This window comes from Onychomys torridus, chromosome 20 (genome assembly GCF_903995425.1).
Source record: "Onychomys torridus chromosome 20, mOncTor1.1, whole genome shotgun sequence".
NCBI lineage: Eukaryota > Metazoa > Chordata > Mammalia > Rodentia > Cricetidae > Onychomys > Onychomys torridus.
In genome coordinates, this window is record NC_050462.1 from 15,254,059 (window position 1) to 15,271,771 (window position 17,713).

Consider the following 17,713-nt stretch of genomic DNA (forward strand, 5'->3'; position numbering starts at 1 on the left):
AGCCAGATCTGCCTTCATTTTCATGGAAAGTACCTGCATGAACCCTCTCAGCAGCCCCCAAGATGGGTACTCCCATCACCCTGCTTTGACATAGCGAATAAACATGCAGGTTATCCGCACAGGAGCCCAGATCCCATTTCATGCAAATCAGCTTTAGGGGCTTTATTTATTTCTCCTCTGTTGTGTCCTAGTATGGAAGTCAATACTGCTTACTTCAAGCAGGACCCCCCATATCCTGTCAGTAACGGGCACCTATGTCTGGTCCCCCAAACCAGATGTCTACATGCACTCCCCTGCAACCTCAATTTACCTCCCCTGCAACCTCAGTTTACCTCCCCTGCAACCTCTTTTACCGTATTGCTGGTAAAAGAGTTAGAACTCATCCCCTTGGGCATCGCCCAGAGGTTCTTCCCCATCTGACCTGGCTTCTTTCATTGGCCTCCAATCTTGTACCTACCCAGTACCTGGGCCACAGGAAGAATCTAGCTTGTTTGGGCATCAGTCCTTTGCTTTGTGAGGTGTTGGGTCAAGGGAGAAAGAATACATCTTCCAGAAAAATGGTGGCCACCTTGATCTTTTATTTTTCATTTTATGGCCCTATTTTTAGTTTGCCCTGCTCGAGGGGGAATTCAATTAATCACCAGGTCTCATCAGTGCTTGATTCCAAATAGCTCTCAAACTCTGACCCTTACCCACTTCTTCCCACAATCACACTAACCCAGCCCTGGTTTTCACAATCACCTGCAATGTCTCCATCTTGCTCCAAATTGCAGTCAGCTGCTCATTCTCCAATGTAAGCTGGGCAGTGACCCCTCAAGATCCTTTAACCAAAATCCAAGTTCTTTAACACAACTTATGAGACCTTTCTTCATCTGCCCCGTTGACCATGTCTCCTCATCACCCACCAATCAATCCCCTGCTATGTCAGGACTCATCCACACTCACCTCCAGGCCAGGAACTCACTGTATACTTTACCAGCCTGCGCCCTTAGCCAATCTCCCCTGCTGATATGCGCCTATGCTTCAAGTTTGGCTGAGTTATCCCTTCCTCATGAAGCTTCCCCCAAACTTTTACATTTAAGTTAGATGCTCTTTATGTGTCTCCATGAAATCCTGTAAGACTTCTATGCCCATCCATCTCACTCTCTATTTCATTCATCTCCTTTACTACTCGAGAGCTTAGATTCACGTTCCCAAGTCCCCATGCCCTCCCTTTGCCATGCCATTTTCTAACATACCAGACGAGACAGAATAAGATAGTATATTTCCCTACCCTACTGATGTTGGGCTTGGCTGTGGAGCTTGCTTTTAGCAATGGAACATCAGGAAACGTGAGCAGAGGCTTTGAGTATATAACTAACTGATCTTGGTGTCTTAAACATCTGCTGTCTGACCTGAGGAGAGTAGGTACTCAAGGAGGGACATCTGAAATAGCCCTGAGTTTCACCTATAGCATGAGGCAAACCTCCTGCTACTCCCTAGGGCTGACGTGGATCCATGAGTGAGAAAAATAAATGTAAATAAACACCTGTTCTTTAAGCCACTAAGAATTGGGCTGTAGTGGGTAGCCATTCCAGCATTGGCCTGGAAGTTCCAACCCCCATTGAGGCTTCGGTAATGGTCACGCCCACAAGGCGGGGCGGAGGAGGAAGTGGAAGACCCAGGATCGAGAGGAGGTCTCAGTTGGTTCTGGGACCCTGGACACCGGAGGCAGACCGAGAGAGTTCTCCAGAGAACACTGCCGGATTGCGCCATACCTTTGCCAGACCCTACAACCTATCCCTTCATTTGTAAGTTACCCCACAAAATAAACCTCCCTTTTAACTACGTGGAGTGGCCTTAATAATTTCACCAATATTGGGCAGTTGCTCAGTTGGTGGTATTACTGAAACAGAAACTCAGTATAGACTGACCTCTATCTATCATTAGACTGTAAACACCACTCCAAAACAACTGTGTCTCCAGATGGAACATCAGGTTTAGAACATGTGGGTGCTCCATAAATGTTGACGATCAGATGTATGATTGAATGACTGAACACTGGCCACTGACATGTTCGCCCTCCTACCTTGCATGTAAGTCCCTTAAAGCCAAGAGTGGCGTCTGGTTTTCCTCACCAGCAGCTAACTAGCTCACTTCCCACATCAGGCTCCTGGTAGGTTTCCAACAAATATTTGTTGAAATTAGAGAAATTGAATATTGCAGGCTGCCTTGGGACAATTTGTGACATTGTTTTTATGGGGAAATGCACTCGTTGAGCCAAACAAACTTGCAAATGAACTTTTGGAACCCCCTCGGCTCATTGCTTCAGGATTGCCAGTTTTGTGGAAATCCAGAACTGAACACATGTGCTATGCTTTGCAATATGGGAGAAGCTGAGAAACTGCTTCCAACCCCAAGATATTCAGCCTCGGGGGGGGGAAAAAACCCTTTCTACCCACACACACAAATGCAGCACAGGTTGGATGTGAGATTCCCACAATAAAATACTAGACTTTCTAGACCTCATTGTTTACTCAATTGTTTCATTTTTTATCTGCTTATCCTGGGTGTCTATTCTTAACACCAAATCAAAGGGAAATTAAGATAACTTTCTCGGCCCCCCTCCCTGCCCAAATCCACTTTCTAGACATGTGTACAAGAAAGTTCAACCTTCTCAACACAGAAAAGAAATTATTTTTCTAAATAAATCTGTGACATTTAAAATAAACACAGTGGGATGCGCCACCACCATACAAAAACATCCCCTTTAGAATTCCTAATTTTGAATGGTACCGAGAGCTTAACATGAGTCATAGATCTGAGGCTTAGCTTCATTTTATCTTAGGCCAGGACCAAGCCAGCTGGGAAACCAGTGAGGTGGGGTGGCTATGAGGGGCCTGTAGTTGGAGAGCTTCTCTCCAGGTTCCACCAAGCCCCTGCGGTCCCATAACCCACGTATAAAATAATCATACAGACACATATTATTTAAACTGCTTGACCATTAGTTCAGGCCTACCATTGTCTAGCTCTTACTCTTATATTTAGCCCATTTCTGTTAGTCTATATTTTGCCACATGGCTTGTGGCTTACCGGTGTCTTTACATGTTGCCATCAACCATGAGTCCAGAATGTTGGCTGATACATAAAGCCACTGGTACTGCCTGCCAGTCTCTCAGCTTACCTCACTTACTTAATGCATTTTTGGAGCACACTGTATACAACAGCATAAAGGGAGAGGTAGAGGCATAAAGGTACAGTGACAGCCCATGAAGAACAAAACAACAGTAATCTAATTGTAACTAGGGAGTGGTTATCTGATGCTGGGTCCTCAAGAAGACATAGATATATCTTCTAGGACCAGACAGCACAGAGCGAGCTAACGTGGGCAAGAGTGTGCTAAAATGGAGACAGACATCCTAAGTTCAGGTGACGGCCCCTGGGCAGGGACACTATCGGAAAGTTCTAGAATCAGAAAGACAATCAATGAGGCTAAGGTGACCAAGGAGAGAGTGGCCTGAGAGAGGTCAGAGCTTCAGATCACAGAATGCCTGGCCTGCAATAGGGGATCTGGCTGAATCGGAGGAAGAGCAGCCAATGGGAGCAATTCATCTGGGGGACACCACCTGGTGGAGATTTTTAAAGGGTCCTTCTTATCAGAAAGTGCTCAGCAGGGGTGAGGGAGTAAGAGAAGCAGCAGGGGAAACAGGAAGAAGACCTCACAGCTAGCTCTTAAGACCTGAGATCCTCACCTAGTTCCCTAACAGCCCTGTACTGTTCTCTCCTGGGGACATAGCTTCCCCAAGTCCCCCTAAAGGGCTGGCAGCTTCCTTTCACCTACCATGGATGGTCCACCTGAGCCAAACTGTCTCTTTGGCATGGTTCTCCTTCTGACCTCCTCCCAGAGTTGAGGCTCATGTTATCAACAGATATCATCCTTGACCCCTCCTTACACAACCACCCACCGTGTCCGCCCTCACCCACCGTAGAACTACTTACCTTTATTCTTGACTATCTCCTCCCTCACTCTTCAATGTGGGGCCCATCCTTGCTTTTGATGCCCAAGACTAACACACAGATGGCTAATTCATCTAATGGTCTGGTGACCACCACAGGTCCCGGACTGTTCTTTGCTCAGTAATATAGCATGAATTGTTAAAAGGTCTTATTAATAAAAACAAACCCAGGGCCAGGTATTGGGGTGAATGCTGGAAGATCAGAGAAGCAGAACCAGCCACAGCTAACCTCACCTCACCAATTCCTCAGCTGATCCTGTTTCCTCAGACTGGAAGCCTCTGAGTCCTCACCCAGAATGGATCTCAGCTGAATTGCTGCTCAAAAGCCTAAAAGCTTAACCAGCTCTAGTTCCTGGTCCTCATGCTTTATATACCTTTCTGCTTCCTGCCATCACTTCCTGGGATTAAAGGCATGTGGCACCATGCCTGGCTGTTTCCAGTGTGGCTTTGAACTCACAGAGATCTAGATGGATCTCTGACTCTGGAATGCTAGGATTAAAGTCATGTGCTACCACTGCCTAACCTCTATGTTTAATATTGTGGCTGTTCTGTTCTCTGACCCCCAGATAAGTTTATCAGGGTGCACAATATATCAACCATACCTTGCTCTCCATCCCCATCTCCATGACATAACATATCCGGTAACCCCACACCTCTGTCATCTCAACTTTAAGCCCCACACAGTCCAGCAAGTATTCTTTCCCAGTTCTCCAATGGAAAGGTCCAGTGCATGGGTCTCACCACCCTCTCACATCTCTTACACACAGTGTGTCCCTGTTTCTCTCCTCCACACAGCGGTCCCTCACTATACACATCAGCGTCTATAGTGGCCCTGGCGCCAGTCATCCCATGGGCCCCACCCTTTGTGTACTGGTCCCCGAACTCTGGCTCAACTGAACTCTACCCTGCCCTGAACATCCTTCCTTCTGTCCCAGCCAGCTCTGGGGTCCAGCCTAGGCCATTTCCTTCCCATCCTGGTCTGAGGCTACCTTCCCCACTGATGTATTAGCTCACAGTTTCTGCCATCTGATGAAAGACAGCACACCACAACTCTCCCTCTCTTCCTTTCTATTGGAATTTTCTCAACAACACAAAAAAGCACTAGTGTGGTGGAGTGTGGGGTGTGTATGTGTGTGTGTGTGTGTGTGTGTGTGTGTGTGTGTGTGTGCATGTGTGTGTGTGTGGTCTCTCCTTGAACTTAGAGCTCACCAATTTGGCTAGACTATCTGACCAATGGACTTCCAGGAATCCTGTCATCTCTGCTGCTTCCCCAGCACTAAGATAACAGACACTTGCGACTACCACTGGCTGTTTATGTAGGTGCTTGAGATCCTACCTCAGACCCGACTGCTTTCGCAGCAAGCACCTTACAGAAGACCGGCTCAGCCCCCATCTCTCCAGCCCCAGATGCCGCTATTTTATGCATCTTTAAAACCCCCTAAACTTGAACTGGGGAGATGGCTTAGCAGGTGCCTTGACCTGCCAAACTTGGCGACCTGAGTTCAGCCCCTGAGACCCAGATGGTAGAAAAAGAGAACCGGCTTCCACGAGCTGTCCCCTGACCTTCACACATGTGCTATGGAAAATGCACCACCCCACTCCAATTAAAATGTCACGGAAAAAAAAATTTAGACCCCCCTAAACTCTCTTGACTCTACTTTCCACTCCAGAATCTGCTCCATCTTTCCTCTGCCATCTTCATAACACCCTGAGGAGTCACCCCCGCTCACTGCTCGTTGTCCTTTGCAGGGCTAGCTCCCCTCCAAGCACAGGCCTCTGTCACAGTCACCGATCGCCATGTGCTAAGTCCCGTGGATGGGTCAGTTTCCCTTTGACCTCCATAGCAGGAGTCAGCACGGTACCCTGTTCTCTCTTCCTTTTCCTTGCCTGGCCTTAAGTGCTTTCTCCCCTTTCTGATACTTCATTGTTTCCCCCCAATTCTGTTCCTCTCTGGCCCTAAGCATCCCAGCACGTCAGTGCTCAGCCCTTGAACATCTCTTTTCAGTTAGCCTCCCATCCCTGATCTGATCTGAAGGCTTCTATAAGAACCATCAAAACACAGCCGACTCCAAAATCCTATTTCCAGCTTGGGCATCTCCCATCAACTCCTGACCCAAGCCTGTTGAGCAACTAGACACTACCTCCATGCAGCTTTTAATCACCACCCCTGTCACCAACCACCCATGAATAAGCTCCTGCCTGGAGCTCTCCACAGACACACAGAAAAGCTTCCGTGCATACATGGAAGGGTTCTCAAAAGCGACAGCGGCCATACAATGCTGGCTGTGATCAGTTCATTTCTTAAAGTCGTGGGCATGTGATGGGAAGAAAAGGCTCCTACCCGATTACAATTATTCATGAGAATTTGCTTGACCCTGCCTCTTTTGTCTGCCTGGGGGTCTCCGAGGGAGAGAGCCCACAAGGAGATGCAGCGGCAGCGGAGGAGGGCAGTCCCTCATCTTGCAGCAGCTTGGACTGTGGCTTCCTCCACCAACTCTTAGTTCATTCCATCTCCATATTTTTAGTTTGTTTCCCGAGCCTCTCCCTAACATCATAGCCACCTCTCTCCATTCATGCCTCCTACCCCACCATTAGCTTTCTAATTCACTTCTCTGTCGCCTTTCTCCCCAATTGCCCCTTTGCTCTGCCATCAGCCTCTCTCTACCTGCTCTACTGTTCTGTTTTTTTGTTTTGTTTTAAACCTGTGTCCATCTTTACAAACTGAAAACACCGATCTGACAACCACTGTTATGTGGCTTGCTTTTTTATTCCCTCTCTCTCATTCCTGCCTGAGCTGCAGTGAAGGCTCTTTCCTCCTTGCTTCTATAGCAAGAGCTGGAGTACTGGGTTACCATGGCAACAGCGAATCCAACCAGGCTGGTCCCAGCGATGCTAAGAACTGCCATGGAGAGGAAGCCGCTACAAGTCGCCCCTGAGCCTAGATGGGTCGTGTACATTGTAATTCAAGACTAGGCTGGGCAGATTCTGCCTGGAGACTGAGATTGTACATCAGGCCCACGGCTATATGGCGTGCAAGGAGACAATGCCATCAATAATAAGGCTTCCACAGAGCGAGCAGAATACATGGCATGATGAGGATTCACTTGTAAATTTTAAAACATTGCTATTCTTTTATCTTCTCTAAGGGAGAACCTTTTGGCTCGTGCTGAAGTCTTGGTGAACTTGGTAGGAAGTAAAAAGCAAATCCACCTACGCTAGCCTCTCCCTTCTCCTGTCACATTCCTGCCCCCTCTTGTCCTCAGACTGGGTGGCCCTGTGCGTTCTGGGTCACATGACTTGATGGTACTGACATGGTAAGAACCATCTTTGAGAATGAATTACAGTTACACCATTTATTTCAGTCCTGGAGAGCTCTGCTCCCCCACAGCCTGGATCATTAAAGTAGGGCAACAAGTGTTCGGCTGCATGACACTTTCTGGAAAATGCGAGTTGGCGAGAAAGAATTCAGGAAATACCTTTGTAGCGGGAGGCACCAGCCGCAGTGGGGGTCTGCTGCTGTTAAGCACTCCGAACAGGATTTACGTTTACTGCAGTTGGCAACCAGAATTCTCCTCACCTGAAAATAAAGAGGACATCGGTTCAGACAGAACCCCAAGCAACCCTAGGGGGGCACCTCCAACACCTTATCTGTTGAAGGGCCACAAAGAGTATATTTATCAACATGAGCCTTGAGTGTCTCCACGGTGGCATCCAATGGTAGGTCTCAAGTTCTAGGATATGATGCGGTATGGAAGGTCATCCCTATTCACCCCAGTGGCTCCTGAACCCACAAATTCAACCAAGAGCAGATCAAAAACATCTGGAAAAACATTGTCTAAACTTGCACAGTGCAATTTCATTCTCTCATTCCCTAAACAGTACAGTAGAATGATTTATATAGTATTAACACTGTATTATATCATAGGCAGGCATAGCTCATCTAAAGATAATTTACTGTATATGAGAGGATGTGTACAGGTTATATGCAACATTTTGGTATTGTGAGGGCTTTGTGGAACCAATCCCAGAAAGTTCCAAGAGACAACTGTATTTCCAGACTGCTCTGTGCCTGAGACTCTTGCCGCCGAGTCTGGGGTGGGGTCTTGGAGACTGTATTATTATGAGCCTTCCCAGGTGAGTTCTACCATAGCCCAGTTTCTAATCTGTGGATAATTATTTCCGTAGGGATCATGGAGCCAGGTGACCTGATTCTCATACAGGGACAGTCAATCTAACCAGCGGCGCTATGGAAATGAGTATCTGGGAACAGCAGTGGTTCTGCCCCAGAATGATCAGGATGCATTTGGCGAGGGATGCAGAAATGAAGTGGTATTAAGGGTGCCTCCATCACCTCAGCTCCTGGCTCAATGACTCACACCCATCCCCTTGGGGTTGCAAATACAAGAAACAGGAGGAGACAGGGCTGAGGGTGTAGTTAATAGTCAAGCACTTGCTTGGTTAGCATGCTCAAGGTGCTGGGTTCGATTCCCAGCACTACAGAAAAGAAGAAAAAAAATGAAACAAGCAGAAGGAGACAGAGGGGGATTAAAATCTTCCCCTGTTCTGAGGAGTGCCTTTTCCATCCACCAGTCGACGGTGCTGGGCAGATCCAGGCAGCAAGCAGAGGCCGTGGCAAACATGCAGTGTTGCCTGGCACAGTTTCGGAAGGCACAATTGCACAGCAGTTGGTGAGAAAACTTATGGAACTCGTTATCCCAGGAAGCTGTGCATGCTGGGAAGTATAAGTAGAGAGATGCAGAGAGTTCTAGGAGTTTGTGGCGAAAAGAGGGCAGAGTCCAAGGGGGACCCTTGAGTTCTAGGATCCCTGTGCCCTCTCTTTCATACTCCTCCGTGCTGCTGTCAGAAGATGCAGGCCACAAGTCTGAGCCAGAACTAAGCAGAATGTGGATATTTATTTCCTCGTAGCTCACAAAACATCTTTTTAATTCTGAGGGATTTTATTAAGTGTCACATAATCTCCCTAACCTTGTTTGGCCGTCTGTAAAAATGGCACCAGTACAAGAGACTTTATAGGATTATTACAAGCGTAGTCTGAAGCATACTAAATAATTTGCGTCATAAGTACTAGCTGTTTGCTATTATGGGAGAAAACGGTGCCATGGTCCAGCAAACATGAACCCCCCTAGGCTCAAAGAGTCAGTAAGTTTCCTTAGCACAAGCTTCTGGGTGCCTTTGAATAGGCCCAGCACCCATGATACTGGAGAGACATAAGTAACAATGGATCATAGGACCTCTCTTGTTGACAGTCTTCAACCTAGAACATTCTTCAGGAATGACCATTTAGTGTATTTAAGCACAAACATAATTCTGTGTAAAAGATAAGATACTATAAATATTACATTAGACTTGCTCTCTAACACACTATGGAACTATTTCTGATCAGAACATATATCTGCATTATAATTATGTTTAATGGGCACACGTTGATATCATTTTACAGATTTTTCATGGCTTTTCAAAATTAATATCTTTCTAGGGGCTAGGAAGGAAATTCTTTGCATTTGGTCTCTCTGGTGACCATGCTTGCACAGCCATGGTCAGCTAGTAGTGTCTCACTATCTAGCCCAAGGTTTAATTTGTGATCCTCCTGCCTCTGTCTCCTAAGTACTATCATTACAAGGGTGCTCTACCATGGTTGGCTAAGCAACAGAACCTCTTGCAATAATGCTAGAGTGAGGAATACAGAGACAGTAAGTTTCGACACCCCCTTGAAAACTGTCCCTGAGGTCTTCAGGCTTAAGTGATTAGGGGTTGGATGCCTCTATTTTCTAGGAAGCAAAGATCTGTGAACTACTGGCCCTTCATAGCATTCTTCAGCCCACAGCACTGGGGTTTGGAGTTCTGTAAGTGTCTTTGTGGGTACTGATGGCAATTTATGAGCTATCTGCAATCTTTCAGAAAGCAAAATGGAAAAACATGCACAGATTAAGCCAGACTTCCAGTATCTTTGCTTTGGGGGGTTGGAATTTTATCAGCTCTACATGGCAGCACAGTCAGTACTCTGGCTGGCAGCTTGGAGATGTCCTTGATAAATAAAGCCTGGGAATGGTTACTTAATAAACACAGTTTGTTGAATAGACAAAAGTCTTTCAAATATGGGATCCCGGGGAAGAGACATAATAAAGAGGGTTTGAATGTCAAAGCAAGCCTGCACAGAAGGCTGTGTAAGGTGAAGAAGGCTGTGGGAGGTTCAGATTTGACCATCGTAATGTGATCATTGGATAGAGCGGGCTTTTCAAACTGCAGAGAGCCATGCGGCCTTTCTAAGAATACTTGATACTGTCGCCCCTACCCTGTGACTCAAAAAGCCTGTGTAGGACAGCCATTGCTCTCCTCCTGAGAAGGGCTGAAAGAGACCAAAGTGAGAAATGGGGGAGGGGGAAGGGCACCTGCGACATCCTTTACATAATTGTCCACGTCTCACTTACCTCCCTCAAACTCAGTGTGTTCAAAGGGTCATGGGCCAAAACTACCAGGCCAGGATGATGATCTATCTTTCACAAGTTTGGAATTTAATGTCATTTTGCATGGGCCTTAGAATTAGAGCAGAGTTTAAGTTCTAGCCCTCTTAAAGATACATACAGACCCACATAGACATATTATATATGTATGTACACATTATGTATGCATATACAGACATATCATCAATACATACATTATATATACACATTATAAATGCATATGTGTCTATACATATGTATATATAATTTATATATACATGTGTACATTTACATATATACATAAATATATACAGACGTATACATATATATCTTCTAGAACTACTTTATTTTTCTTAGACTTTTCATATAAGAACTGAGTAATAATTACATTAACATATTCCATTTCATTAGCATTCTTTACTACATACATGTGTATGTGTAACACAATTCAGAGCACATACAGAGACCACACAAAGAACAATGAGTCATATACTGTAAGAACCCAGTTTAAACATGTTTCCTTTTTCCAAAGATGGAAAAATGTTAAAAAGGTATTGTTTTTATTTTAGTAAGCAGAAACAAGAAAAATCAAAACATCCAGATAAATTAAGAGTGTGTGTGTGTGTGTGTGTGTGTGTGTGTGTGTGTGTGTGTAGGGGGTTAGTGACATAGATTTCCTGGTTCATGAATGTGTATGAGACTGTGGCCTGATATTAACCCCAAGTTCCAAAGCCAGTCCCATTGGGCATACTCATAAATGCATCTAACCATTCAGTGCCCACACAATAAATGTGTAAATTCAGTTACTTTGCTGATTATGGGCCCATTTGCAAGCGCGCGCACACACACACACACCTGAAAATTCTGGCCCTGGAAATATCGCCAATAATACAATTGTCTAAATGGGTAATATTTCTTGCTTAGTTACTGGTGACAGTCAGTACGGATTTTAATTCCAGGCCCATGACCTACTGTAGGTCTCCTCAAAGCCTGCAGCAGTGTTTAAACCTGGTAGCTCAAAGTAAAAGCTTTGCCACTAGATAATGACATCCATGAAATAAGTCCTATTCATAAGTCGGAAGCAATCACTGGCACCCTTGCCTACCTCTTTCCCAGCGGTTAGGTAGATGTAAATGTCCTTCACGGGATGAGGAACAAGCTTGTAGAACACAGGTGTTTCTTCTTTAATTTCATAGATGACCTCTGGACAATTTGAAGTCAAATTCTCACCGAGAACAACCTTTTGTTTAAAAAAAAAAAAAAAAAAAGAAATATCATTTCTATTCATTATCCCGAATATTAGGGTAGTAAGAGCTATACAGCTTAACCTTGAAGTCACGTCCTTTCCTACTCAGGCACCACCTGTAAGCACACCCCAACTCTGAAAAAACCACCACTGGCTATACAACCAATCATAAAACTGTCCAGCTGGGCAATGGTGGCACATGCTCTGAATCCCAGCACTCAGGAGTCAGAGGCAGGTAGATCTCTGAGAGTTTGAGGCCAGCCTGGTCTACAGAGCGAGTTCCAGGACAGCCAGGGCCATTAGATAGAGAAAGCCAGTCTTGAAAAACCAAAAATAAAAAAAATAAAATTGCCTAAGTAGGTAATATTTCTTGCTTCATAGATAGATAGATAGATAGATAGATAGATAGATAGATAGATAGATAGGTGGTAGGTAGGTAGGTAGGTAGGTAGATAGATAGGTGGTAGACAGGTAGACAGGTAGGTAGATAGATAGATAGATAAATAGGTGGTAGGTAGGTAGGTAGGTAGGTAGATAGATAGATAATACATATGTGTATATGTATAACTGGGTGAGAGAATATATTCCTTAATCATCCATCCTCTCATGACTTTGTCTTCGACAAGGCTGACAATACCAAGTACACCGTTACCTGTCTGGGCAGGAGACAAAATCACCAAACCTCACAGACAGCCACACTCCAATTCTGGGGCAGCATTCTCACATATGGAAGTTTGTATCTATCATTTCTGACCAGACCTGGCTCGACCAGAAACCACAAGCAACAGCTTCCTCAGAATCATGCCAAGAGTGACCTTGAAACCAAGGCGCTGTCTGCTTAACATATATTTGCATGGGTTAATCTGTGGTTCCTTGTGGTTCTACATAGTCATGCATTTTAAAGTAACCCTGACAAGTTCACTGGGATAGACAAGTATGGACGTGTTTACATATAAAATAGAAGCAGGTGTGAATCAGTATTCTGTAGTTTGGCAATTAGACACCTGAGTGTCATTCATTTTCAGTCAACAAACATTTACTGATCGTCCATATACTGTTCGGGGTGTAGGGAAATAGCAGTGAACACAATGGGCAGAGTAGATCTGGGAAAGACATCCTCCCTCAGGAAAGGGGGTACACTGCATGGGGGGTGGGGTGGGGGATGGATGGTAGCCTCATCTGTAAATTTGGATTAATAATTGCACAATACAATTGAACGTGATGAGTGAGATAAAATGGAGGAGGAGAATGCAGGCCCATGGTAGGTTTTTGTTTTTGGGGGTTTTTGTTTGTTTGTTTGTCTGTGTAACTCTGGCTGTCCTGGAACTCACTCTGTAGCCCAGGCTGGCCTCGAACTCACAGAGATCCACCTTCCTCTGCCTCCCGAGTGCTGGGATTACAGGCGTGCGCCACCACCGCCCGACATTAGTAGGTTTTTTAAGGAGAGCGATACTGATTCAGAAGCCTACAAGAGTCATCTAGTTTCTGGACGAAACATGTCTTTTGTTTTAATGTATTCATTTTAATGTGTGGGGTTTTGTCTGCCTGGATGTCTGAGCACCATATGTACTGTACACATTGTGCCCACAGAAACCAGAAATGGACACTGGATCCCTTGGGACTAGAGTCACAGATGGTTGTGAGCCACCATGTGGGTGCTGGGAATTGAACTCAAGTCCTCTGGAAGAGCAACCAGAGCTCCTAACTGCTGAGCCATCTCTCTAGCGGGAAACATGTTTGTTTGGGTTTTTCTGTGTTTTATTTAAAGAGGCCCAGTCAGAGCAGAGTCCCTAAAGTAGGAAGAGGCCAGTGTGAGCAGAGCAGGGTGAAGGGTGGGCAGGGAAATACTGTGATAAAGCGGATGGGCACGGGTTCTTCAGTATGTACAGATCCCGCCTTTCACTCTGCAGGGAGAGAAGCGACCATTGAGGAGTTGGAACAGAAGTGTGACAAGGCACAGTGAGGTAGGGCCCACATGTGCAAGGAGGTCACATGAGCTACTGCTGTCACCTTGGAGACTTGGGATGGGGACCTGGCTTAGACCTGGCTTTGCCAATAAGTGGCTGTGACACTCTGCACTAATACCTTATTGAACCTCCCAGACTACCATTTCTTCATCTATAAACTGGTACTAATAATGCCTAACTTTGTAGGTTAAGAACCAAGTAAGAGGCCGGGAGGTGGTGGTGCACACCTTTAATCCCAGCACTTGGGAGGCAGAGCCAGGTGCATCCCTGTGAGTTTGAGGCCAGCCTGGTCTACAGAGCAAGATCCAGGACAGGGACCAAAACTACACAGAGAGACCCTGTCTCAAAACACCAAAAAAAAAAAAAAAAATCAAGTAAGAATCATGAGATACTTAACATGTAATCAGTACCCAATGCATAATAACCTATGGCTAGACTGCAGGTTCCCTTTGGGTAGGGTCCATGTTCTTCTAATCATCCACCTGTTTATCAGCCCAGTTCAGTACTCTAAAAAGTGATGGCATCAACTTTCTTGTCAGTTAGAAGACATCCAGATAGATCACCTAAATTCACACATTTATTAAAAGTTTTTAACGATTTTAACCATTTTTCTGAGTGTTAGGGTGCAGGGTGAGGGTGTGGGTATGTGAGTATGGAGGTCAAAGGGCAGCTTGTAGGAGATGGCGCTTCCCTTCCATTGTGTGGGTCCCAGGCATTGAACTCAGGTTGCTAGGCTTAGCAGCAAGCTCTCTTACCTCCTGAGCCATCTCATAGGCCCAATACTCACATTTCTACCACGGTGGACATTAGTCATAGGACGTATGTGTCTTGAAAAAACAAAACCACCCAGGATTCTTTTTGGACAAAGCTACGTTCGTGTACCCACTGAACAGTACTCCCAGCATACCAATATGGCACCTTGGCATTTGCTATTTCATTACAGGGAGAAGCTTCCTGTAGCTACCAACTCCTGGTACTGCTCCTGAGTCCCCAGCGGACTTGGTGCAGCTCATCAGCAGACTACTCAGCCACTATGGCAGTGGCTCAGTAACCAAATATATTAAGTATGACTTTTTTAAAAAAAAAAACAAACCTTTTAAAATAGCAGCAGCTAGGTCTCAGGGAAATGGGAGAGATCTACAGCTCATTTGAAAATGATTCTGGAGCCGTGTTCGGCAAGATGGTAGCCACTAACCACACAGGGCTGTTTAGATACAGTTGAAAGTTCCATTTCTCCCTCATTGTAGCCATATTTCAAGTACTCAGTAGTCACTCACAGCCAGCACTGGCACACTGGTGCAGGTGTGAAACACTTCCGTGGGCACACAAAGTTCTCCTGAACAAGGCTGCCCTGAAGAACAGAGTTAAGTGGCCGGAACCAAGTGGGGCAGGCACTGGGCCTGTCAGTGGTAATCTTGTCAGGATCTGCCTCACTCATCACTAACTCATAAGCTACACTAGGACTGAGCTGGGGATTTAGACAGCTGCCGTGGTTCGTCCTGGAAAGGGTGATTGAAGAGGAAAGAGAGGAAGCAAAAAGATTGACAGAAAGATGCTCAAGAGTCAGCCTCAAGAGAGGCCGCTGCTCAGGGCCTGCTTCCGGAAGGCATCCATCAAACGCATCCCTCCCTCAGGAAGGCTTTCTGTACCACATTCCCAACACTAACCCTCAACCTGGACCAAATCAAATCTTCCATGCTAACGTCCACATAGCCGAGGAAGAAGTCATAGAATCAGCTAAATGGCATGGAAGAAAACAAAATCCTCAAGGGGAGACACCAGTGGGAGCAAACAAAGTGTGTGTGTGTGTGTGTGTGTGTGTGTGTGTGTGTGTGTTGCTTTAGGTAAGAGGCAACCAAATGTGCCCTAGATACCAATTTGAACCAAATAATTTTAAGTGTATTTTTAATCAATTGTGAAATTTCAGCTATATTCAGTGGATAATCCTAAGGAATTACAGATAATTTTGTTAACTGTGATAATGACATTACAGTCACAGTTGGGAACATGATAATAATTTCTCAGAGAGGCATAATGAAATGCATTGGGGTAAATGTCATAGTGTCTGGAATTCGCTTTAAAATAAGAAGAGACATAAAGTAATCTAGAAAAAACACCATCACTCATCGGTGTTCGGTAAGTCAGGAGCCATGCAGCAGCCTTTACGGGGTCTCATGCCATCTACTCTTGAAGCACAGCTGGCATAGATGGGAGGCGTGTGATACAAATCTGTTTACTTGACACCTTGAAGATGAGGCACCAGCATCCTTCAACATTCCCAATTAGGGCAGGGAAGCCGTGCTTTCTAAAAAATAATGTTACCAGGTATGTTTTGCTAGGGCTTACCAACAATTTCCTACATGAGCTCCTTGCCATGGCCTGCTCACCACAGATGCTGGGTGTGAACAGGCATGTGTCCAGCATGGTGGAATTAAGATCCATCTGCAAGACAATCTAGCATTATTCATGAAAATTATGAAGCATGTATTCTTGGACCCTGAAGCCTGTGTGTGTGTGTGTGTGTGTGTGTGTGTGTGTGTGTTGACATATGTTCACTTTGGCATCCTGTTATAAGTAAAAGTCTAAAACTACCTAAATATCAATAATAGGGAATTATAGGAACAATAGGGTTATGTAAACAATAGTGTAAAAAATAAATTGGGTTATGTAAATAGTGTAAAAAGTAGGGTACCCTTCAGCCATCAAGAAAACCAGAAAGCACTTTTATTGTTCATATAGTTCAAATGTTATAGCAAATATGTATTCATGTAAATACAATTGTTTCTATACACATATGTATGTTTAATGTGTTATATGTTTGATAAAAGTGGGGGAGAGAAAAGGCTATCCCATTTTGCTTGCAGATATCGCCAAGCTCTCATTAGGAAGCTACCCATGAAACTTCTTTTGTTGGTTGCACTGGGAGCCTGGAATGGGAAGTTGGGAATGGATAGTTTTCACTCTGTTTATGCACGTTCTTGGTTCTTTAGTGTTTTAAACAATGTCCACATATTATCTTTAAAAATAAAGACCTGAGGTCAGGCATGGTGACACATACCATTAATTCCAGTACTAGGGAGGCAGAGGCTGTCAGATCTCTCCAAAGTTCGAGATTAGCCTAGTCTACATTGGGAGTTCCAGGCCAACCAGAACTACACAGTGAGATTCTATCTCAATCAATCAATCAATCAATCAACCAACCAACCAACAGATAAATAAATGCACTTAAAATGTAAAGATTTTCGAAGGTGAGTGGAGCAAACTGCTTTTCTTTTGGCCAGATTAAATGTCAACAGTGACCCCCACGCCCCAGAGAGGAAAACAATGGGAGGTTTTCATTTTTATTCCAAAGGTCTCAAATGTCCTACACCAAGAGGCTGGGATATCTGCTTTGCAGTCCTCTGTCTCATCTCCCAGAGATGAGCACAGGTTTCTCCTGACATCGCCCAGCCCACCCAGACCGGGGCCCAGGGGACCTCAGGGACTTTCAATTGTGGAGTGCCTGAGGAGATCCACACAGAGAAGAAAAGCCACAGAGACCAGAGCCAGGGGGCCATTCCTCTTTGGCCCAGTCTAGCTGGGCAGCTTTGGAAAAAGAACAGGACCAGGGGAGCAGTGCAGGAGCCGTGAGTCACAGCCACCAAAATGGGTGGAATTTTGCATAAGAGTAACCTCATCCAACTCACACAACACGCTGCTGGGGCATGATGCAGATTTTTATTTATTGCTTCTAGCATACGACCTTAATATAGATCTAATCTGAAGTCACTCTGCCTCCTCCGTGAATGTTCTTACATTCTCCTCACCGTCCTGCCTCACCTCCTCTGAGGAGCTCTCCTGGATCGCCTGCCTCTCCACCGTGCACACTGTCTTTCTTTCTCTATCTCTCCTGTGTTCTTCTTGGCACTTAACTACTCTCTGAAATGACTTTATCGTTGGATAATTAATGGACTAGTTTTATGCCTTTGCTCACCCTCCACATTCAGCAGGCTTCCGTCTCCGGCTCACCTTTGTAGTAGCTCTTTTGAGACAGGTGTCTCACCA

At 45.2% G+C, this 17,713-nt stretch overlaps 1 protein-coding gene across 1 annotated transcript in view; it reads right to left on the reverse strand.

Annotated features, from left to right (window-relative positions):
• Plxnc1 (plexin C1) overlaps nt 1-17,713 on the reverse strand; it is a 149,946-nt gene that overhangs the window by 105,038 nt on the left and 27,195 nt on the right. The window contains 2 exon segments of the mRNA XM_036169690.1: nt 7,472-7,572; nt 11,562-11,696. Coding sequence (XP_036025583.1) covers nt 7,472-7,572; nt 11,562-11,696 — 236 coding nt within the window.